General features: G+C 43.0%; 1 protein-coding gene across 11 annotated transcripts in view; it reads right to left on the bottom strand.

The window, feature by feature from the left end:
- Positions 1 to 16,983, bottom strand: part of esrrb (estrogen-related receptor beta) — a 41,746-nt gene extending 24,763 nt beyond the window's left edge. For 2 of the 11 annotated variants that reach the window (XM_071924141.1, XM_071924142.1), the window contains exons 1-3: positions 16,934 to 16,983; positions 12,799 to 12,867; positions 1,880 to 2,289 (exon numbers count right to left, since the gene is read on the bottom strand). In XM_071924141.1, the coding sequence (XP_071780242.1) occupies positions 1,880 to 2,289; positions 12,799 to 12,867; positions 16,934 to 16,983 (529 nt within the window). Of the gene's footprint in view, positions 1 to 1,877; positions 2,292 to 12,798; positions 12,868 to 16,933 lie in introns of those variants that run through there. The other 9 variants (XM_071924146.1, XM_071924148.1, XM_071924150.1 and 6 more) reach the window with 6 other exon arrangements.
- Between the last annotated feature and the right edge of the window lie 8,115 nt (positions 16,984 to 25,098).

Here is a 25,098-nt window from a genome sequence, read left to right as displayed (position 1 = left end):
CCTGCGTCCTCCTGCCTTCTCTGCCTGGGACCCCTGTCTGATTATTATGCCATTAAGCCTCTCCTCCTCTCCTCTGAAAGAGCAGCAGGGTCCCTCTCCAATCTAAAGAAGTCCTGGGTTTTTTTCCCCTCCTTTCCCTGAAATTACCCGGCGACGCGTGCCTGAGTTTCTAATTGGCATGCCCGTCCCTGGAGACGGCCCCCTCCCTTCCTCCTAATGAAAAGCCTCGGCCTTAATTACACTTTCCAAACGCTGATTGTTATTGACAAAACTCCTGTGGCTCGGACAAACGACGGCAGATTAGCTCCATTACAGGCAGCCCTCCAAGAGGAGAAAGAGAGGGATTTCAAATCGACAATGCAAAGTGAGGGGGGGAAAAAAAAGAAGAGCGCTTTCAATTTTTTTTTCTTTCATGTACCTCCCTCTTAATTGTTTGGGCCATTGCTCCACTTAAGACGTCTCTTTCTTCCCCAATGCCTCTTTTCTGTTCCATTGTGTTGCCGTCAGTGTATTTTTAGTGAGGGGACAAAAGCTCAGTTATGTTACTTGAGAGAAAATGTTCATCTTTTGTCAATAGACAGGATTGCTGATGGCAGCGTGGGTAAACAGGAGGATTTGGCCTAATGCTTTTGTTTGCCTGCAAAAGGTACATAGACTGTCTAAAGCTGATAGGGCTGGAAGGTCCAAAATCAACACCTAGCATCAAGACAGCCTGCACTCCATATAATGCCTGCAATCGATTGCTGATAAAAACAAATGAGGATTAAAAGATATTGGACTAATTTAGCTTAAATGTAAAATGTATTTTTCTTCCATTCTAAATCGTCTCATTTTACCATTACTTTACCCTTTGCCTCATTTTGCCCCATTTTATCTAGTTTTCCTTTGCATGTCTTCCACTGCTAAGCAGACAGGGTTAGACCTAGGCAGCTGTGCCTGTTGTGCAGTGATTTTTTTCCAGGCTCAATAATATCTCTGTCTCCCTGATTAATCTGGGACAGAGCGCACAGTTTCACAGTGGGGGGCCTTTCATTGCCTCTCTAATGGGAAGCTGTGATACATCATGCCATGCAGATAGCCAATCGCACCCTAGTCCCCAGGCATAAGCACACACACACATGCACATACACACACACACACACACGCACACACACACACACACAAACGACAGGACAGGACAGGAATAATAAAGCACACGCTCTGAGCCCCCTAAGGCATCTGGGCAAACAGCCCCCACACTCCACCAAATCTGACCTCTGATGATGATGTCATGGCCACCGCACCCCCACCCCACCGCCCACCACTGATCTTGACTGATGATGTCATCATCTGCTCACTAGCAGCGTTCCCCATGTCAAAATATTCTTATTGTTTAGTGCAGTAAATGTTGGCATAATGGCTTAGTATGGGTCTCCTTTACCATGATTAAATGCATAAACTTTAAGTACAATGCTGTGCATGTTGTAACAGATACAATTAAACTAGAGGTACTGTCAGATTTTATTCTTCTATTTTGCCTTTTTTTTAAACAGCCTGTAAAATCAATATTTGAAGACAAATTGAACTATTTCATGTCCAGTGTATCAGTGTGCACTGTGCATGCTTTTTATGCTCGACTGTAGTAGTTAGGTGCTGCACCGGATTGTGTAAAGGGAATAAAACCAAACAGAGTCTCTGGAGGTGCAGAAAACGCCTTGTGCACTATAGTGATTTTTAACACTGTGAATCACTTGGACTGAGTATGTTTAAGTGTTGTTGAGGGGCCGGGGGTGCCTTGTATGGAGAGTGTTTTTGTGTCCGGTGATGCGGCGACGGGGGATGGAATAACTTGTATTGAGTGTGTTCAAGTGTTTGTGGCGGGTGAAAGGAGAAAAAATACCTTGTATTGTCCTTTTAAAAAAGGCTTTGCAGGCCTCACAGGAGGCCACGCCATAGTGATACCCCGAGGCTATATCTCCACAGACCAGGCACAGCCTCTTGGGGATGGAGTTCAACATGTATTCGCACTTTATGGGCGAGTCCTCCATGATGGTGCTGGAGCAGTCGTCGTAGCGCTTGCGGCAGGTGCCCGCCCCGAGCCCACCGGGGGTGAACATAGGTGGAGAGTCCAGGCCGTTGGAGTGGCTGTTCATGGCGCTGACATAGCCGCCGCTGGCGTCCGAGTTGCCACTGGGGCTGTGGTGGCTGACCGTGTCGATGACCGAGGAGGGGCTGGACGGCTCCGTCTTGATGTAGGACCCACAGCTGGAGGGTAGGTGCCGGTCATCAGCGGCCATTCTATTCAGCAGCCTGGGGGAGGGATGGAGGAGAGGGAGGGGGTTGATGGGAAAGGGAGAGGGAGAGGAGGAAGATGATTAGCAGAAGTCTTCAGAGGGTAGAAATGAATCTCACCAACCAGTGGTGTGACTGACAGAAATGACAAAAATAACTGATTGATGTTAAACACAAATTACATGGATTATGTGGCCAAAATATCCATTCAAATGTTGCATTCATGACAATTACAACACAAAATTCTCTATTTTCCTACAACTAGACGTCACGTTGACTTCCTAGAGGAAAACATTTTAGACCGTCACAGAAAGACAAGGCTTGACAGACTGCCTATATTCAGTGACACAGTTCAACTGCTCTTGTAGGGTAGATGTCAAACACCTGAGTTTTTTTTTTCACGCTTGAATGTTTTCCTTATGGTTTACAGTGGAAAAGATGTGTTTTTGAGCAGAGATCTGTGCAATTTGTGCATATAGCACAGGGGGCAGAAACAGACGAAACATGAAATAGGTTTCATGGGGTCGCACTGCACCAAGATAGCATTTCTTGTTCCGTTTAATAGCCAACTCACACTTTTGCCAGTTTGTTGGACATATCCCCTTTTACTGACATCTTTCTTTTTTTCCCACTCTCTCCATCGCTCTCGCTCTCTCCATCTCCTGCACCACTATGTGTCCTAACCTTCCCTATGAACCAGTGAACCAGGTGGGAGGATCCTAAGTGCCTCATTAGCTACACACCCCAGCAGCTGCAAAAGAGTTCCAGTGAACAAATACACTCTCACACGCAAACGCAACCACAACACACACACACACACACGCCTACACAGCACACACACAGACAGGAAGAAGAAAGCGAGAGAGAGAGAGAGAGAGAGAGAGAGAGAGAGAAGACGTAACACACACAAATACCGAAACACACACACGCACAGACTCACAGACACACACATCCTTAAAAGACAGCGGCCTCTCCATAGTTTAGAGAGCAGAGTGGACCTTGGCTTGTCTCCTTGAGTCAGCAGTCAGGCAAAAGGAAACATGATGGCAGGATATTGACTTTTTCACTGTCTGCCTAATAACTGTATTTTGGAGTACATACAATCTGATGTTGTAGCGCGTGCAGACTAAAGTGCTGGCTGTGGCCACAAAATGCACTCCGAACCCTACCAGCCTTCTTTGCCCATATAAATCTATTCCTGTCCTGCTCTATAACCTTTAACTTTAAACTGCACCGGGAGAAGAAGGGGGAAAAACTTAGCTCGGACACGCTCAGCCCATTTTATTTCCAGCAAATAGAGTGAAGTGAAGAGGTGGACTGATAGAGAAGATGGATAACTCGATGTATTGGGGACGCCGTGTGGACATTGTGACCTCTCAGGGTCAAGGCGAGGTCGCACACATACGTACACACACACCCCTCTGCATTAGGTACCGCTGAAGAGGTGAAAGGTCACCTGCACTCGCCTACATTAACGAAATTGAGCCTTGCATGGCTTATGCAAATTCAGACACGGGGGCTCCTAGTGAGTGGCAGCTAGACAGCCCAAGTTCTGCCTTAGCACATTAGTGCCATTAGCATATTGCCAACTAATGGTAATGTTTACATACTTGACATGTCAGTTTACCATCAGCACTGGGAGAGGGGGACGTTCCCCACCGGGCGCGCTCTTCCTTGGTTGGTGGACAGCTGTCTGTCTCAGAGTGCTTGAGAGGAAATGGGAAGCGAGAGGCCTCCACCGTGTCCCCTATCGTTCGGCCGGACTGCCTCTTGCTCTCTCCGGCTGATTTAATTGTGAGAGTGGGTGACGGAGGAGTTCAGGCCCAGGGGTCAGTGGGTCAACCTTATTTTCTCACCCTGGCTTCCTGGGCCCGTGGAGATGGGGGTCAGCGTGTCAAATTAAATCTCATTCCCGGGTTTCCCTCCCTACTGTCATGTATATTCATCGGAGCTCCAGGTGCCCAACACTTCTGGAAATTCACAAAAAGGTTAACTGCTAAAATAAATAATAAAAAATGCCCCCTGTTAAAACCGTTGACCTTGTGGAATAAGCCCTTTGGCTGAGCACTTCTGGAATTCCTCTTTCAATATTAAGCCTACACAATATAAAACCTATACATAAAACCTACACACCAACTACCATTTTGCTAGAGACCATGCTGTCCAATTTACAGTTTTTCCCTCAATGACTCTGAACTCATTTAAACAACGCAAAAAAAAATCTGTAATATTGGTGGTGGGGGAGGTTATTCAGATTTAGCAGTTTTAAAAATTGTCCAGTTGTGCTTCTAAATGTCCTTGCAGTGAGAAATTGAAAAAGTGAATCCATTTCATGCCTTTCTAAAATAGAACTTGCCCCTCTTGATAATGAATGCAGATTGCATCCCCATAAATTAATGCACGGCTCTGTGTTCATCTGCTTTATGTTCTCTGTTTCAGATGGATATGTGCACCTGTGCGATAGGGCACCTGCACTCGGCTTATTAAAGGCTATATATTAAAACGCAGGAGCGCAAGATGGCTCCATTTAGCTTTTATTTCACAAATTCAGAGTAAGCTTAACCCCGGTTCAAAGGCCGTCTTCAGGGTGACACTTAGCATAATTGCATAAGTGTCTTAACTGTTTCCCCTCCAGCTCAATGTGGTCATTTATAATAAATGTGCTGGCTAGAATCCCCTTAACTCATTCTGCTATGACACATTATACCACTGCTATGCTTATGTTTTTAACAAGCTTGCATATATTGATTAATGATACTGAAGGAATACTAACCACTTGAACCTGGCATATTAATCAAATAGTCTGAAATATTTCTATAAATATTCGTATTCTCTAATGGGACAGGTCCAATTTAAATCTATAAATACCATTGTATGGGAAAATGAATTATGAACATTAAATAGTTTGACAGCAGCAATAGTACTAATAAATAATTCAATATGTGGGGCAGGTGCTAATTAGCTTGTGTGCTACACAGACAGATAGAACAGGAGAAGGAAAAGGTCTGCTGAACTAACTGAGACTTGATGCTGTAAAATCTATAGTTCTGTCTTACTTCCTTCCTCAAGGTAAGAGCATTTCAAATTCTGCTGCCTGGCTGCCCAAAGGAGCAGTGCTCGTCAAAGATACAGTATCTCTCTCTCTCTCTCTGTTCCTCCTCCTTTTGTTCCCTTTGTACCGATCAAAATTCATGCTGAGTGGTGGGTTATGGGCCCGCAAAAGCACACTGCGCAGTTTGGTTTTAATCTGATTCCACCTGGCCCTCCTAACAGCATTTCAGATCCCTAATATCATTCCACTGCTGCTGCCGTGACCAGGATTAGCCGGCCTAATGATCTGGCAGCTCGGCTCGCGCTCGCTGCTCCTCGACTTCCAAGAGGAGAACCGAGGAGCTCGTTCCCCCACGTCTCAGCGCTCCCCTCGCCTGCAAGCCAAACTCAGAACACGGGCTGACACTGTCGTAAGAACGCAGAACCTTGAGGATCTAATTGGGCCAATTTGTAAGTACTCCTGCTGAGAGCTTCCCACTCACTTCAGGAGGATACTGATGTCCTCCGCTGTTCTTCTGAATCGCTACGGCCCTTTCCCCGTTTCATGTACATCATACACATACAGCACAAACCTGTGCTAGAAGCTCCACTCAAAGAGTGAGTAAATGCCTGATGTCCTTTTCACTCTCAAGGCCGCCAGATGCCAAAAACATGGTTTTATAACATTTGCTAACCTCATCCCAGAGTGTCAGAGCCCTGCTACCTGATCAGACTGGGTAAGCGGAGGGGAAGGGGTGGGCGGTGGGGGAGGGGGTTGACATCCGCAGGCAGGGTGACGGTGATATCAGATGCCCCAGTAGGGGCAGATCTGTCTGGAGGGCCCCAGGCGATGTGGCCTGATAAGCCACTGGCCCCAGAGTCAGCGCGGGTAGGACGAACTCAATTAGCTCCTGACAGACCTCCTCTCAGCCCGGCTCAGCCTCCCCACCACAGCCAGAACCCACTGGCAGCTGCCACGCTGACCTCTCCTCCAGGGGCCACTGCCACCTCTTACCGCTCCGACACACAGCCAGGGACTCATTTGGGGAGAGCGCAGACCGTGCTGAAAGTCTGCACGGCACAGCTACAGTTGCGGAAATACATACAGTATATGCCACCAAGTGTGAGGGGTGTGTGTTGTCACATGGGAACATGTAAATGAAAAAGGAATATGGGGGCTCCAGGAGGGGTTGGAGCGGCTCCTGGGAGAGAGGGAGGGAATGGAGACTCCAAAACACACTTAGCTGAAATATGGAGGACGCCTCTCTGTGTAACTGGTTCCAGGTTAATGACCATCAGGGGAATATGGGGCCAAAAGACCCTTGGGGCAATCTGTGTGTGTGCATGTGTGTCTGTGTGCATGCATGCATGGGTGCATGTGTTCATGGGTGTGAGTGTGTGTGTTTGCGTTCCAGACAGAATATGAAAGGTGGAAATACGGCAGGGAGGGGGGTTGATGGCAGTGGTTTGGTTGGAGGCAAGCCCGGCACTCCATAGGGACCCATTCTAATCTATGAGGGAGAGGCCCCTAATTTTGGAGTTTCTCATTCATTAGTCCTGCTCTGGCAGAGAGAGGAGGGAGTGGTGGAAGGGGGGGGGGGGGGGGGGGGGGGGGGGGGCTGGACCTGAGGGGAGGGGAGGGGCCTCTTTATTAACGGATATGCCAGACACTCAGGAGAGGCTGACAGAGATTTATGATGTGCAGATCTATGGAAGCAAACAAAAGGGAAAGAAGAGAGGAGACAGAAAAACAGAGGAAAAGAGGGTAAGGGAGAGATAGAGAGACATAGAAGAGCGAGAGGGAGGGGGAGAGGGAGAGAGAGAGGGGGAAAGAGAGAGAGAGCTGTTTATCGTACCAATGGAGAGCGAGGGCCCCAGATCAATAGTCCGTAGGCTAGGGGCTGGTGCTGGGTTACCACTGGGGGGACCATGCTGCTCCGTGGCCTGGGCAATTAAGTTTTTCAGTCTCCAGCAGAGGATTATATTTAGCTGCTCCACAGCGATGTCACTGTAGTCTTTATAAAGCCATGAGCTCACTCCACTACGACAACATGAGCCCCATGCTCCAGCGGCACCACAAGATAGTGCTGGCCAAGAAGCAGATCACATCTATTGATCCCCCCTCCCACTCCTTCCTGTTCTAGAGATGCTGCTGGCAGGAAAGAGAGGGCCTCTTGTGATACAGGCGCTGCTGTTTGTCTGACGTAAACTGTCTGAGCCGCACTGGGCAGATCTTGTTCTTATAAGGGGCTGAGTTCAGGATGCTCGGAGAAGCGACGGCTAATGATAGGATTATTGTCAGTGGGGGATGTTCGCGCTGTTAGAGAGTCGCGTTGTCCAAACTCCCCGCTATGGAGAGCAAAGAGTTAACAATCTGCTATGCGTACCCAGTGGGGACGCTCCCAGCAGAATTGGACAGCTCATCACACTGTATGTAAAAAGAAGTTCAGTGATAAGTCTAGCCTGGCATGCGGTACTTTTGGGATCAAATTTCTAATTCTGCTTTTTCATCAGAAATAATTAGTTTCCATTACATCCATTATGTGGCATGGTCGCGGTATAATTTAACAACAGAAATTCACAATGGTTGATGATAACTAGAAGAAGTTATGATAGTATAGTACCACCAAAATTCACCCACAAATTCTTATGGTTATGGGCAGTAAAGTCTACTTGTGTATATGAAGTCTCCTCCAAAGCTAGTCACAAGAAAACCAAATCCCTGGTCGGTAGAGCTGAAACAATTAGTCGATTAATCGATTAGTCGAACGACAGAGAATTAATCGATGATAAATTTGATAATCGTTTTAGTCATTTAGTTAAAATTTTTGTTAAAATACCAAACATTTGCTGATTACAGCTTCACAAATGCTAAGATGTGCTGCTTTTCTCAGTTTCATATCATTATAAAATTTATACTTTTTTACTTTGGGAGTTTTTGGCTGCTGGTCAGACTAAAGCAATTTTAAGAATCACTTTGGGCTCTGGGAACTTGTGATGGGCATTTGTCATTATTTTTGACATTTTATAGACTAAATGATTCATCAAAAAAATAATTTCTAGATTAATCGATAATGAAAATAATCATTAGCTGCAGCCCTACTGGTCTGTAATGTCATCAAACGATACTTTCTAGAGCTGCTGCACTGACGTTGAGGACGAACGTCATGGACAGTGTGACGGGGTGATTTTCCTGGAATGTGGGGACGATTTAGGATTCAGAACTTGTACAAGTTCAATGACATGATGACACATTTGTCTGTAAAAGCTAAAAAGAATTCTATGAATACAAAGTCAGCCAATGGAAAAGATTCAGAAAGCAGAAAGCTCTCTTGTTTCCACGTTAAACAGCAAAGACATTTACTGAACTGTCTAAGCTCATAGGAATAATTTATGTGAATTCTGCTTTATGAGAGAAATGCCTTTTAAGAAGTTTTATTCAATTGCATACACAATGTGGAACGCCAGCCGGTGTCCACACAACACAGCACAGTAACACATACTCTCAATAGGGTTCAATGTGTAAAATCCAGGGCAAGATTACATGAAATATGACTAATAAACATGTTCATGAAAAACAGTGCTATTGGTGCATTAATGTTCACTATCTACCGGCTTGAATATTTGTGGAAGAACCTTTTGAGAGAAGAGATACAAGCAATTTGGCGGAGACTGGTCAATTTAATCAGAAAATGGTCAATAACTAGTACACAAAGCACGTGAAGTGTATTACTGATTATGTTGCATGCATTCTGCAGTGTGTGTGTGTGTGTGTGTGTGTGTGTGTAGATTACAAACAGAAAGAAATATTATTATAAAGGGTTAAGGCTATTTAACACAGTCCAATGTAAATCACAGGTTTAGACACAGTGACTGTGTGTACAGGGGGACAGAGGCAAGGAGCCATGCATGAAATTACTTCATTAATCTTCTTCTGATAGGCTGTCCTTGTTTAGGGGGAACTCTACCTGCTTAAAACAAAGAGCCCATCCTGCCTCAACCATAAATTACCCTCTTCATCAGAAGAAGAGCCAAATACAAATAGACAAACACACACACGTGCACACACACATACATAGACACACACACAAATATACAAGGCAAAATTAACGGGCCAAAATTAGCAGGTTTATCAGGTGTCCAGGATAATTTAAACGCAATCAAATGTGTAAATGTTTGTACAGGCTCACAGTCGTAATGCAATCACAGCACATACGATCCAGATATGGTGCATGATACAGAATGCTGTGATCATGTTCGAATTTTAACTTGATTTGTCAAATATAAAATGCTGGCTATAGAGCACAATTCAAATAACTCAAAAATGAACAACTCAAAAAATGAATTGATGTTGCTCATAACACTGGTTAAGAACCTGGCTGAGGCAGAGTAGACCTCTCCCCATAGTCTCTAGCTTTTTACAGGCTCATCTCCGCCAGCTGCCCCTCATTCCCCATAAATAGTGCTGATAATAAAAAGGCGGGTGGGCCTAACTGATTTATACGGTAGCGTCCAGCACCACACCATTCAGGAATAATTAAACTTTGGGGATATTTCCTGAATTAATGTGTCTCCTTCAGGGGGCAATCTAAACATACATTTCAGCACGCATTGCGTCTGGTGTCACCGCCGTCCTGGGAGGGACTCTCCAAGTGGCAGGTTCAACAACTAGACACTCAACTTAACCATTCGATTGCACTTAGCCCTGCAGGGTGGTCGAGTGTTGACTCGCAAGGAGGCATTTTATGCGAACATGTTTTGTGACCAACGGGCAAACGCACACACACAAGTACACACTCATATAACATGCAGGCAGGCAGGCGAGCAGGTACGCACACAAGGAAGCACACACACGCACACACACACACACACACACACACACACAAACAAATCTGCCAATTATCAGATCATGATCGTATCACAAGAGTAAAGTTGTGATCAATTAGAAACTGGTGTCCTAGACTTTTTAACAAGCTAAGCTATCCTCTAATGCATGACTTGTCTCCATCTCCTGCTCCAAACCCCTGGTATGACATTCTAGATATGAAGGTAGAAAGGCTTCACTCTGAATAAAGATTTACATTGTAATGCATTCTGGGTAACGGAGACACTCAAGGTCAGTAAAGCACAAACACACACAGAAACAAAACACTGATTTTGATTTACACTGAGGTAGTAGAAACTTCACATGGAATTAAAAGAAATAAATGAAATGGATGTGCTAACCTTCCAAAAAGAATACAAAAAGAAAATAAAGCAGATAACAAACAGTAAGGATACAGTTAGTTAAATCTTATTATATTGTAAATTCATTGCATAGTGGAACATCGCTAATCCTGTGTGCGCCAGCAAGGAAATTCAAATGTGTGTATAAAATTGATTGAATATATTTCCACACTGCCAAACATTTGTTCATTATGTCAGTTTTGTAGACCAGTCAGCTCTGATTTCTGACAGACAAACAAGATTCTACTGAAATGTCTTCTATCAGAATTTATGTTTTCAACTTAACTTCAAACTTCAAATCAAAGCATTCCTGTTCTTTCTGCAGCACAACAGCAAAGCATATTTGACATGGGTCAAGAGAAACAAATACATCAATAGAAATTCCTATCCGCCACTGTGAAACTAGGCCTGCACACTGGCTGAGTGGCTGGCAGTCTGCACCCTGCCATGTTAATGGCTGGTTATTGGTCACATCTAGTTCCCTTGGGCAAACCAGGAGTGAGCGATAGTAGTACTCTCTGGAAGACATACCCGTAACGCTGGTAGCTGTACACACACCGTCACTACACCTCTGCGTCTATTCTTTTTAATTTAACAGTTTCAACATTTGATGATACCGCGTCCGAAGGCAGTACATCAAAGAACGTCCTGTCCATTTTAAAATATCAGCCTGAAACGTCTGATCAGAGCTTCCCAAAGAGTGGTGAGAAAAACAGCTCTCAGTCTAAAAGCTGTAATGGGCGCAAGGCTCACAGGCCGCTGTACAGTGAAGACTTTGTGAAGCTGTCAGTGGGAATCAGAGCTGCTATTGTGACGGACGGTTTCAATATTGATTTCATAAATAAACAGAGCTAACCATCGATCCTAATGTTATTTTGCATTTCAATTACTGCTCCGAAACATAACCTTCAAACGACTGGCCGCTCAATACCAATAGCCTTCACTGATAAACGCCCGTGTAGCCGCCCTACTTTACGTCACACTTTCTTACCAAGTGTGAATTAGCGGACTTAGCATTTTCCCTCCATCACATTTAGGACGGAGCGATTTCGAAAAGCAAGAGAATTGTCATTACCCCTTCATATCCACAAGGCGACCATGCAACACAAATACAGATGGGAAGAACCGCATGAAACATGGCAAACACAGCAAACCTCACTTTCAGCAGTTTCATTTTTTTTTACCACTCAACTGCAGTCTTTTTCACAGAACTATTACAATTTGTTAAATGTTTTCAGGATTTCGCCAAGTGTGTTACCAGGTTATAAGCTCTTCTCATGACTCAATTATTTCTTTGAACTTCTCTGGTATTTCAGTTCTTGAGCGGTACCTGTGTGTGTGTGTGTGTGTGTGTGTGTGTGTGTGTGTAAATGAAGAGGGGCCCTTTCAGTGTTGGAGCAACAGGAAGAAGTGCTGACGCACCGTGTCAGTGATAGCACTCTGCTGCCACAAGGGCATGAGAGCCCACGTAGGCTAGCATTATCCTTCTAGACTAATGGACCTGGTTATTTTTAAACAGATTCTCACACTGCGGTGGAGGTGTCCAAGGTTACCGTGGACGAGAAATCAGGAGGGACGCGTGCGGTGACGGTTGGTGGTTTCTGTGCGGGTGGATGTCGTGAAATAGCCAAAGAGGCATGGTAGCTAATCGCTGAGGACTGTAAAGGCCAAACATCACATGGGTTCTCATGAGTCACGGTGTTAAAATAACAGTGAAATCCTCATCACTGGACAATAACATTACAAATCATGCAGTAATGTAGTATGCTCTCTGCCATGGGATTTATGCAATGTTTGCTGTTAAAAATAGAACAATAAATCATAAACTTCACACCTGCAACATGACTATCTTTACACACATTATTATGCACAATGAAACACAGTACACATGGCATCCCAATGAAGAAAGAATATAAAATAAAGAGGTATAGTTTCTTATAACACTACTGCATGGGAAGCTAAGTTTTAATCCTTACATTCTGTCCCAGCTAATTACCTGGGGAATAAAGCTCCCCAGGGTGGGGAGGGCCGCTGCATGTGAGAGGGTGAATCGAGGGGTTTGAAGTGGCTGCTCCTAAAAAGCAGGCCCAGGCCGCTAACAACTACAAACACACAGAGAGCTACAGAATAGTGAACACCCAGAGAGCGTCAATACACTCTGCATCCCCATTTGCCCTGGAGAGGGACAGCATCCCCCACCCTCCCCCCGCTCAGTCCGGGCTGAGTGACATATTTACAGTGAAAGAAATGATACTCATATGCAGGGCTTACCAGAAATGAGAGGGCTCCAATGTGGCCAGTGGACTGAGTAATCGCCCTAATGAATTGGACAACGAAGCCCTGTTGGTACAAGGAGATGCATTTAGAATTGGGTGACAAATTGAATTGAAAAACATTAGGTTTTCTTTAAAAGGCACACGTCCCAACACCTCCTAAATGCCAAGGGAGAGGAGGAGGGTGGGAGTGGGGCCGGTGGGCTGGCCGGTCAGCGGGGCTGGACGCTGCGGCTACAGAGGCCACCGGCTCCTGGCTCTTAGCGGGGTGGCCATTCTCGGCCAGGAGCCTCTTCTGGTAATGTATTCTGAAACCAAATTACCGTAAGCTGATCCCATCTGGATAGTGTCTGTGCAGGGCTGCTTTGGTTACCCACCACTGCCTCTAGCCTGCGATAGCATCTCCATGAAGACAGCAAAAATCTGATTAACCCAATAACACTGAAACACTTGGTCAAAGAGCAAAGAGCTTTTAACTTAAGATACACTAATGCAATTCCCTCGCCTTGTTTTCTGAAACCTAATAAGAACCAAGAGAAAAAGGACGGGACGGAATGGTAGAGATGGGCATTTGCTGACTCTAATGCAGCAAGCTGGGAATGAAGTCAAATAAATTGAAATCTAATTCATCATTGTGTGCTAACTTCTGCTTCTCTAAAAAAATACATTAAAAAGCTCTTATTTCATGAAGGGAAATTGGATATTTAGTGAATGGCAATGGCTGGGCCAGGGCTTGAGGAAAGCAGCGAGGTGTTGATGGAACATTTAGGACCAGAAAGAAGTCACATCTCAATTCACTGCCGCTCAGGCTATGTGTGTTTTCTAGTAAGCACAGATGAACTCAAACTGACAATCCTCAGCATTGGCTGATTTCTGAGTGGCGCGCGACCAGCCACTGCAATACAAGATCAACAATAAGCCTGTCAGACTCATATATGCTCCATCTCACTGTGTGAGCCAGGAGAGATTTAGACTTAAACAAGTCAAGCAAAAGTAAATAACAGATTGAGTGTAATGGGCTACATACTAATGGCAATGAAGGAAACCAATTTTGAGCAAATACACACAATGGAGAATGCAACTTACAGTAAAACCTAAGTGTTAACAGAATGCCTGGTAATAACCTGCATGTGTTCACATTTCTTAGATGACCAATCTGCAAACACACAAGAAGAGTTTACCTCTCCATTCTGAAGACAAAAACTCTGCCACTGTTTCAATCCAATTCCCAGGCAGTGCGATGCCCCCAGGTCAATCTATAGAGTGTATACTAGTGATTCCACAACAGTGCTGTGCTAATTACATGGAGCACATACGTCCCACTAATCCTCTCAGCCAAGCATCACGGCCACATCCAGCCCACACTGAGGGCTGCAAATACCGCTATACAATTAGCAGAGGAGAGCTACTGTTGAACCAAAATTAACAACATGCTCAGGCCACTGTTGGCTAGATCCCACCAATGACTGGTCGGCAGGTAGGCCTGTAATTAGGAAAAAATTAAATTTAGTATGCTCATTTCTATGGAATGTATTGTAACAGATTTTTTTGGAGTTTGGAAAAAAATGTGTTGCAATCATATTATATATTGAAAACAATTTCTTCAGTTAAATGAATATGCCAAACACCTGTTCACCACTCAGCTTTGCAAAAGCAAAGGCGCTTTTCACAAAACTACATTTCAAAATTGAAATTCATGTTAATACAATATTATGAATATGAGATATGAAAATCTAACTTCTTTCTTGTGTACAGCGTCATTAAGTCATCAACAGTATTTTCTGTTATTATATACAAATGCCCAATCAGTGCACATAATCACTAAATCTCTAATAATAATATTGTAATTTGTCACACTGTAACTGGAATTTCTTAAAAAAAAAAAAACAACAACTCATAAACATCTATGCCACTATATCGTGGAAACAATGTTTTGCATGCACAAATTTGGGAATTTGTCATTTCACGTTTGATAAATTGTCTAATGTATGCTAGATTGTATCTATGTTAGATTTCAATATAAAAATATGTTCCTGACTTTTAATAGATATTATGAAAGAAAACAGAGTCAAATTAAGTCCAATGAAACTAAAGCACCCTTTAAAGAAATGGCTCACAACAGAATTAAAAATGTCAAATGTATTAATGTTTCACCAACATTTCCCTTAGTTGCAATGAATATGATTGACAATGCATTTGGATTATTTCATTTGAAGGAAAAATAATTAAATTGGCGAAAAAGCTGCACTTCTTGGAAAATTTTGTGAAAATAATACAACATTTAAAATAATAAAATAGTTTAAATGGTGGAGTATCAAACTGTATCAAAACAAAATATTAATTCCAATTTTGCGTTCCTATTTAGGGACAGTTTGATTTAACCAGGCATAAAGAAAAAATAAATACAGTTGAACTTATAATACCTGATGTGTTTGAGAAATACCTAGTGTGTCTCACTGTGGGCGAGTTACTGCTGCATGTGTAATTTTGTATTAAGGTGTATCTGAGAGAGTTGAGAACTTCTATAATCCAGCTTAGTGAGAAAACAAAGAAGATTACTGCATGCACGTCTAAGGAGTTAATATGTACACTAGATTGGCTTTTTGAGTATGCAGTGGTTAAAGTTGAGACTCCCTGAAAACAAATGAATGAGGAAAAGCAACACACACCAACAGAATTCTGCTCTCTCACCTCACACTGAATTATTTTCTGTTAGGGATTTGTGGCGCTTGCACTGCTTTGAAATATAATGAAATCATTTTTAAAATATCTATACTGCTCAAGCATCGTACCATTAACACATTTTTCAGCACACATGGTTCACTTACAAGAACACACAATTTGGGCAAGTGATATGAATGCACAATTTAATTTAAAATACCTCAATTTAATATACATTTTCCCAAAAATGTTTCCCTTCCCTACTAGTGAAAAAAATCAAATTGTCTAAATGCCAAAAAAGTAAAAGAACAAGGCAACTGTCACTCATGAAAAAGATTTTACCAATCACCTCTCTTTACATGTATACTTTACTTTATCAATAATATCTATTTAAAATAGAGAAGACTCATGAATAAAAATTATATCTAGACTGTAACAAAGGTTTGTAATCCCTGTGTTTCTTTTAATAGTCTTTTTTATACTACTGTTTCCTCAGAAAGGTGTTGAAGTAAACACCTTAATATTGTAAGATAAAATAAAGTGTTTCCAATTTTAAAAAAATTATAATAAGACATTTCCCCGAGCTTAAGGCAATTTATTTTCTATGAAATGTAAGTTGTGGATTGATTTACAAGATTACAGCGTGGTAAGTAAGCCCAGACTTGGCCCAGCACCCAGGAGCTGGTGAGGCAGCAGCTTGCCTCGTGTGCCGGTGGCTGGGATGGAGCTGCCAGCTCTCTGGGGTTACAGGGTCCTTTCATTTATCTTTCTCTGGGTACAAATATTACAGTGTGTAATTCATCCTCTCCAATTCCATGGATTCACTTTAATCTCATCTCCTTAAAATATTATTCTCATTCTCCCAGGGCGGCCCGATCTAGAAACAAAGCCATCACCAAACAGCCTCCTAACCCGACAGGACAGGTACCCCAAATTCTTTAGGAAAAAATATATAATTTGCAGTGGGGCGAGCTTAATCGATCGGCCATGCTCTGAGTGAAATTTATAGACTGGCATGCACGATGTGCTCTCAGGACAAATCTACACACACACACACACACACACACACACACACACACACACAGTTGCACCTGCCCTGTTGCTTTATACTGTCAAAGTCCTACAGGATTTAAAAGCCCTTAAAACAATGGACAAGAGAAAGTCAGAAAATGCATGTTTAGGAGTGTGAGTGGGTGTGAGAGGGCATATGAAGAGAGACACCAGCAAAAGCTAAGTACATCATTGCTAGAACAGTAAAAAAAAAAAAAAAAAAAAAAAAAAGTTCAGTGCCTAGATCAGCAGGTCCATTGTGAAGGAAACAAAACAAGCGCAGGCACTGCTAAAAGAACAGATGAGGAGAACAAGAATAAGAGGAGAAAGAGAAAAGAAAGCAGAGAGAAAGGGGCAAAAAACAGCATCACAACAGACGGGTTAAAAGGAAGGAGTGAAAGAAAGAAAAGAGGTGCACCTACTGGTTATGATAGCTGAGAGGGTCTGGAAGACAAAGTTCTGAAATGTCCATCAGTCCAGTTTTAGCATTCCAGGAATGAGAGGAAGAGGAAAGAGAAAACAATTGAGACCCGCTTCTTCCCCAAATGATAGCACAGCACCCTCAGAGACAACGCTGCCGAAAACCCCCTCCAGCACTGCTCCCCCCAGCCTGCACAGGTATGTTGGACTCTGATGGTTTGAGTGGGCGTGTGTGTGTGTGCGTGAGCATGTGTGTGTGAGTGTGTTTATGTATGTATGTGTGGGAGAGAGAGAGAGAGACAGAATGTGTGTCTGAGTGTATGTGAGTGTATGTAAGTGAATGTGTGTGTGTATGAGAGAGAGAGTGAGAGAGAGAGAGAGAGTGGTGGGGGGGAGAGAGGGAGGGACAGAGAGACCGAGAGGTAAAGGGGGGTGAGAGAGAGAGAAGCGCAGGCAGCAGCGGATGAGCGCTAAGATGGAGAGAGCATGAGAGAGCGAGCGAGAGGAATGACTCTTTCCATGGTCAGGATAGGGCTCTTTAAGACTCAAGGGCTTGATGAATATGGAACAGCTGCTGTTGGCTGGCTCTGAGGGGCAGGACTTAAAGCGACAGAGGGGCCGGCAGAGCACAGGGGAGGAGGGATCCAAACGCTCGCTCGCTCTCGCACACCCCGCTACACACACACCCACACACACATACGCTCGTACACACACATAGACAAAACAACCTATCACATGAACAACAGAGACGCGTACACACAAAGTTTCCATCTTAGCATAATGAAAAATAGAGTCGTAAAAAAAATTCTGGACACCAAAAAACTCAAATACAATTCCAGTGAAAATGAAGATGATAAAAAGAAGAAGGGGATTATCAGTATCAGCGTTAGCATTTGTGAAATAATTAAGAATAGCTTGATTAATTGCCTTCTGTATCGACCTGTAGGAAATGCAAGATCCAGTAACAGTATTTAGTAATAAATGTAATTTCTCCATAGATTTTGTATCAACAATTTTTCAGCTATTCTGAAAAGTAATGCAATTTCTCTATATATTGTTGCATTGTTGATATCAAAAAAAGCCACTGGAAAACCAAAACAATATTAATGCACACAACCAATGACACAAAACTTCACCAAGCAGTTGCCGTCACAGACCTTGACTATATGAGGATGACAAAAAACAGCTATAATATACCCAAGCATGTTTAAAATACCAAGAAGTCACCTGTACTATTCTATAAACACATTATAAAGTCAAATCTGACACCAGCGCAAGCCACTATAGAAATACTACAGCAAACAGTGGAGTGCATCTGCAGCACTTCACTTTCAATAAGCTATAGCTTTTAAACCACTGAGGACAGTAAATGTATTTATTGAGCTGTGTCGCTAGCTCCATTTGCGGGTGTTACATGTGAGAGACCATTGTGAACCTTTCAGCACCTGTGAGAGATGATCTCAAGCCATAACTCAAATTCTGGAAGCCCATCAGCTTCTAAAGCGGCGGAAAATCCAGCTCTGTCTTCTCTAACCCCAGCTTTAAAACCGTCTGTGTTTCACTGTTGATCAAGCTCAGGAAGAATGCCGAGAATGCAGATACCATTTCACAGTCGGTGAGGGTCTCCATGTTACTGTATCCCCACATTATAAGAACAGAGCTTACCATGGCATCTTATTGGAGAAATGAGCAGTCCGACAGTGGAGTCAAACAGAAAGAGAGAGCAGCTTGCCCACTTCTCTAAAACTCTGCTTGAGCAAGGCAAGTCACAAGATGCCTGTCGACAGTTACTTCAGCCACAGTAAAAAACGAGAGTCACTGAGGAGGAGTCAACGTCTACCAGTCTTGATTCTTGGTGTGTTGGGTCACTTTGCTGCTCTCCAGTTTTGTCTGCTGAGCAGGAACAGTGTTTCAGTGGTGAATCAGGAATGCCCCATCACTGCATGTAATGGTCCTACCCCCGGAGAGGAATCTAGTTCCATTCATCAGCTCACATTTCTATAATCAATGCAAAAACATCACGCAATCCCTATTGATCATCACAGGCCTATTGATGTTCAGCAATAGTCCCTTCACAGTAGCGCAGATCACACAGCATCTGGTCTCTTTTCATGACAATAACAAATGACTAAATAACTGAAATCCAATTTCAGATTGATACCAAATCAAACAACTGTCAGTTTAAGACAGACTGTATCTCAGACTTCAAGAACTAGGAGCCACTGCCAACTGAATGCAGGTTAAAAAAAGAAAGAAAAAAACATGCCTACACATCACACATTGCCAACACAAGACTCAAGTGATTTTGTATTGTAACATTACATTTTATCATATTAGTTAATTCTAAAACAATGTAGGCTAATTTAAAAACTGAATTTGAGGTAATTTATTCAAGTATTTCAAGTATCTCATTTGATTGTAGAGAGAATGGAAAAATCTTTTGAAATACAAGAAGGATAGCTCAGTTAAGGAAACCTACACTGAGGACAAAAAAAAAAACATTTTGTGCAAACATCACTGCACAAAACCCAGGACTCAAGTGTTGTTTAATAGGTGATCCAGCATGGTTTAAGTCAGAGACTTGTCTACTGCTGTTTCCAAGGCCTATCATCTGGCTAAACTAACATCTGAGGTGATACTTTCCCATGACAGACTGCACTATTATCCCGGTATCTAACCTGTGTCTTGTTTTTCACGTTGATAACTGACTCCATTTGATGCAAATCACATTTCTACATATTTTCCTTTGCCCTCCCAAGGCTTTAGAGTGACATTGTACAGACTTTTGTCATGTAGTCTGAGCTATGAAAGCCCTGCTGCTGCTATCGTCGCCTCTTATCAGCTCTGTTATGAAAAACTCACTGCTTGTGACAGTTGATTTGACAGGGAGAAATCTGATACAAATAAAGAATAGACCTGCACTAGGCAAACACTTGATCACTCGTGGCAGGACAAAGTTAGTGCAGTATTACAACCAGGAGCGGTACAGTATTGATTGATACACGTATTCATTCATTTTCCATACCCGCTTATTCCTATTCAGGGTCACGGGGGGGCTGGAGCCTATACCAGCATGCACTGGGCAGAAAGCACGGAAACACCATAGACAGGTCGCCAGTCCATCATCCTCTTGCTATACAGTGCTAATCACTGAGCCACCATGCCGCCCTTGATACATGTAAAACATATTCAGCCCATACACCTCACCTGTGTGTGTGTGTGTGTGTGTGTGTGTGTGTGGAGGGGGGGTGCTATGAGGCAACATCCAAGTTAAATGAACTTAAATGAACTCAAAAGAAGGAAGGACATGCGTGTGACTGCTCAAAACTATTCACTTTGAAAGGTCAATCAGGACAATAACAAGGCCAATCATAATACACCTACAAGTGTATTAAGATAATAATGATTTCATTTTTTCCTATTATGGTACTATCACATAGTAGATTAGAAGAACCATTACATATATAATGTACATAACAATATCCAATGTGTTCTAAAATGAAGGATAAAAGAAGAGATTTTAAACAGTGCTGAAGTTGTTAAAGTACATACATAAAGCACACATGGTGGCCTCTACTGAGGCAGCAGGTGAGCAAGATGAGGTCTAAACTTACTTATGGTCTAATAAAGATAATGTTGCTTTAATTAATGCACTAACTGGCTAGAGTAGTCAATTTATTTTTATATTAATTTCAAAACAGGCTGGAGATGTAAACGAGCTTGACTAGGCTGGCATTTCATCAACATAACAGTCTTATACTTTTGTAAAGTAGCCTACCTTAAGCAACACCAAACAAATCTGCAATGTTTGTATTTTATCAAATAATTTGTAACTTCTCAGCTAGGCCTTAAAGTCGCTGGACGTGTTTAACGTTTTTATGCATAAATTAATATGCATTCACCAGCTCAAATCAATTCAGTCATCGTCCCCAGAGGAAAAGCTATACTGTAGGTCTACGTATATCCCTAGTAGAAGACAAACAGAACACTGATGTATCTTGTAGGCTACTGTAAGTGTTTCAAAGCGAACTGTAATCCTGGATGCAATTTTAAAAACTTTTCCAAAATAATAAGTACCCAGTACAAAACACAGGGGGGAAAGGCCTCAAATGTCAGTGGAAGAGAAAGTAAGGTTGATAGGAATGTAGTCTACCTTACTCAGACAGGTCATATCAAATCCCCCAGGTGCCCAGTGCGTACTGTCTGTAGAAGTGGAGTCTCCAGGTTGTAGTGGTGGGACTGTGCTTCTAAATGCGCCGTTTAACTGTCACACGCGACAGCCACGGTATCAACTCCTCCTCCGGCGCGCGCCCTGCGGCTACACCAAACACCTCCGCCACCGCAGAGCGAGGAACTGGGTGAGCGAGGTCAAATATGATTCTGCCGTCTCGAGGAAAAAACTATTCAAAAATCAACGGTTCCGCCAGTATTTCTGTTAAGTTTATCTCCCACTGTTTTGTTTGGTGGTGTACGAGCTAGGAAAATGTAAAACTTAATTTAAGTCAAGAAAAATAAAATATATTTTTTTTGCCGTTGCCGTGTAACTTCCTGTTGCCATCCCAACCGGTAAGAGAACTCGCTAGCCAAACATTAGCCTTTTTTTGGCGAAGGAGTAACGTTACTTGTAACTTGCTGTGTCTGTGCTATAGGTGCCGGTGCAGCTGTTTGAAGCCACTACTGAGGCTTTCACTGCAGGAGAAAAAGTCGGGGGGTATAATTTGGATAACTGCTCATTCTTTCCCTCTCTGCTCATTACCAGCCGGGGTGTCGTAAATCTTCACCCGAGAAAACAGCTCGTGACAGCAGACGTGCAAATGTTGAATACCACGGCAGTCGGTTGGATTCCACTGCTGATGAATAAATAACAGGACAATAGTAGCGTCGCGTCTGTTGCAGAGATCAGAGTCGCTGTATCACATAGCCCAGGGGTTCCCAAACTTTTTCATGCCAAGGCCACCCAGCTGGATGCACATTTAGACTATGGTCCCATTTAGTCCGTCAGAGAGGATTTTTGTTAGTAGATTTTACTTAGTATAGGATTGGATAACTATAGGTGAGGCGCAGTAGCCACCGTGGGACAGTGAAACCTATGATCAAAATAGCCATCCTTATATTACCTAATTGTGCTCAGTGTAGCTATTTAAATAAGAGTGAAATTAAACTGTTCCCCATCTTGCTGTGGGACCCCATGGAACCCCCATCCTTAGACCCTACTTTGGGAACCACTGACATAGCATAGAGGCAAAATGTGACAGTTTCAGGACGTTTGTCAACATGCAATAAGAACTAAATAATAAATTGTCCCAGCAATACACCTGACCCTAGAATTTCTGTCTTTCAAGGGGCAAAAAAAAAGAAATGTGTAAAATGATTTATTTACAGGAAATGTTTTCTGAAACACCGACACTACCCTGTCCCATCAAAAGTTTTTCATTCAAACATTTTTCTCCCATCATGTAGTGTCTGCCTCATCTGTGGACAAGAGCATAAAGCCAACTGACAGCAGTAGCCAACTCTATCATCTCCACTAGAGGGAGGGCTATCTCACAACAAGGCCACTGAGGAGATGCAGCAGAGGTACCTTTATTTATTTATTTATTTTCCTAGGGTAATAGTGTAATTCATAAACTGAATGAATGACAGTCAGGACAGTGCCAACAACCAGGCACACAATGGAAATTGTAGACTACATTTACTCCGGAGTACAAAAACCTATCCATTACAAACGCGTAATTATTGTCCTTAATAGATTAATTCATGCTGAAAGATAGAAATGGGTTCCAGGCTATTGATGTAATCATTTCACTGAGGAAATTAAGTGACATTAAAAGAATGATATTGTCACCGTGAAAGTATCATTGATTCTTTTCGAATGCAATTAACTGTATTTGAAAATGGGGCCTGCACATTGAGCTGCACAAGGAGCACTGAGGATCACTTCATTTGTGAGCGATATAAAGACCAGATTATCCCATCAAAGAGAAAATCTATAAATGTAATGGCGCAGTGCTTCAGCACTAAGGAATGACAACAGTGGTCCTGTTCAGTTCCCTCTGTTAGGTGTATTAACTAGCAGTCAGCGCCTCCCAACAATTCACAGAAAGAAGTGTATCCACACGGTGAATTAAAGGGGAATATCGCTCAATTTAAGAATTCACACGTGTGATTTTTATTGGCTAACACAAACAACTCTCTCTTAAAACTAGAAGCCCAGAGAGAAATAAGGCTCCAAACTATGATGTAATCAAGATACTGCCAGGAGCCAATCCATTGACAATAAATGGGAGACTGATTTCATGGGCTTGTAGAATCTTTGTTTCAGTTTTTACACTGAAATGAGGTTTTCCACTTTACACAAATGTAACTTGTATGTGATTTTCTCAAGTTTTCTGTATGTCATCCTCAAATGAACTGTGATAACAACCATCATCACTAAGGCCTGTAACGCCTTTGAGCGATTTTTATTGCCGTCTCTGCTGCCTGCTGCTTTGATGTATAAATTATCAATGTACTGGAAGGGATTTTGACACAAATCAAGCCCAAGAACTTATAAATTACACAAAAGGAAAGCGCAAAGCAGATCACTGAGGCCACCCTCTGTAACACTGACTCACATTTTGGTTTTTTTTAGCTTTAGAATAGATCATCACAACTAATTTGACAGGGATATATCTGTGAGGAAACCCTACATGTAGCATCTTTAACATTACAACCTGCTCTCAACTCTGCATTTTTTGCTAATCCTAGTTTAACGTGTTGTAGCGTGTGTAAATTCCTACAGTCAACCTGTCTTGTGTATCTTGACTCGCCATAGTTTTGTTTTGGGTTTAGACAAAAGCATGCTTCTGCAGTGGTTGTTGTTCCACATAGCTCCCTAACCCAATTACAATGTTGGTAATCCAGGGAAAAGTAATTCAGTAGAGAGAGAGCGAGAGAGAGAGAGGGAGAGAGAGAGGATACATGAAACATATCAGGCACAGCTACTGATGCGATGTCCCAGGATCAGAGGAATCAGGCATCAATCTCAACTCCTGGTCAGAAATGTTGCATAATTCAAACCCAAACATTTTTCTTTGCGTGGTTCAAACCAAATCAGAGGGGCCAAGCCTCTCTCCTTCTACCTGCTGTCAGCCGCCCTCCATCCCGCCCCCCCCTAAATTTCATTTAGGAGACATCTCTCTCCCTTTCCCCCCTCTCTCTCTCATGCTCTCTACATCGCTATCTCTCCTCTCTCTCTGAATTCAGTGCACCGAAGCCCTTAGATTTACTTGCTTAACAAATATGGACAGGGGGCCTAAGTGGTTTTTGAAATCTTCGAATGGACTTTGGAGTGCCTGTGCTGTGCTGTGCTGTGCTGGGTGACAACAGTCTCTCTGTCTCTCTCTCTCTCCCCCTCGTGTGTGTGTGTATGTGTGTGTGTGTGTGTGTATGTGTGTGTGTGTATTTGTCCTGATGTCTGTCTGTGTGTGTTTGTGTGTGTGTGCGTATTATGGCTTCCCCGCGCTCTCCCAGACTCCCTGGCTGGGAGATGGCAGTGCTGGGTGGAGAGGCAGTCTGGAAATGAGATAAGGATGTCTGATTCATAGGATCTGACAGGAAATCTATACTCTGCAATGTTTATAATCCAGCCATTACTACACAGCCAAATGAAAGAACAATAATCCAATCATTTACTCCATATTTACCTGAGGCAGATTCTCGGCTTTAAAGGTAAAGTGCATAGCGTGGTGACGGAGGCTGTAAAACGGCTGATATGGAGGGTGGGGGGGTGGGGGGGGGGGGGGGGGGATAGGCAGACAGTCTGTAGCACAGAGAGGAGACATCGAGGAGGGCGAGGATGGACTGTCCTCTGGGGAGACGTGTGTCTACAGGAGAAGGGGTGGTTCACCTGTGTGCGCTATGCAGGGTCAAGGGTCACTCGTTACTCATCATTAAGACCACATTGATTTATGAGTAACTAACAAAAAAAGGGAATAACCGGAGTTCATGAAACATGAGGTTAAGGGTTACGGAGATGAGCTCTAAAATTATCCTGAAACAATGTAAAAAATAATCCTATCTTCTGCATACATGTACTGTAGCATTAGCCCAATACTATTAAGGCTTCTACATCATTGGGATTAATAGAGACTAAAAGAATTTGTGCATGCAGTATGAATTGGCTCCC

The sequence above is a fragment of the Centroberyx gerrardi genome, chromosome 17 (assembly GCF_048128805.1).
Source record: "Centroberyx gerrardi isolate f3 chromosome 17, fCenGer3.hap1.cur.20231027, whole genome shotgun sequence".
Classification (NCBI taxonomy): Eukaryota; Metazoa; Chordata; class Actinopteri; order Beryciformes; family Berycidae; genus Centroberyx; species Centroberyx gerrardi.
The sequence above is the reverse complement of the archived record's forward strand: the minus strand, read 5'-3'. Positions and strand labels throughout refer to the sequence as shown.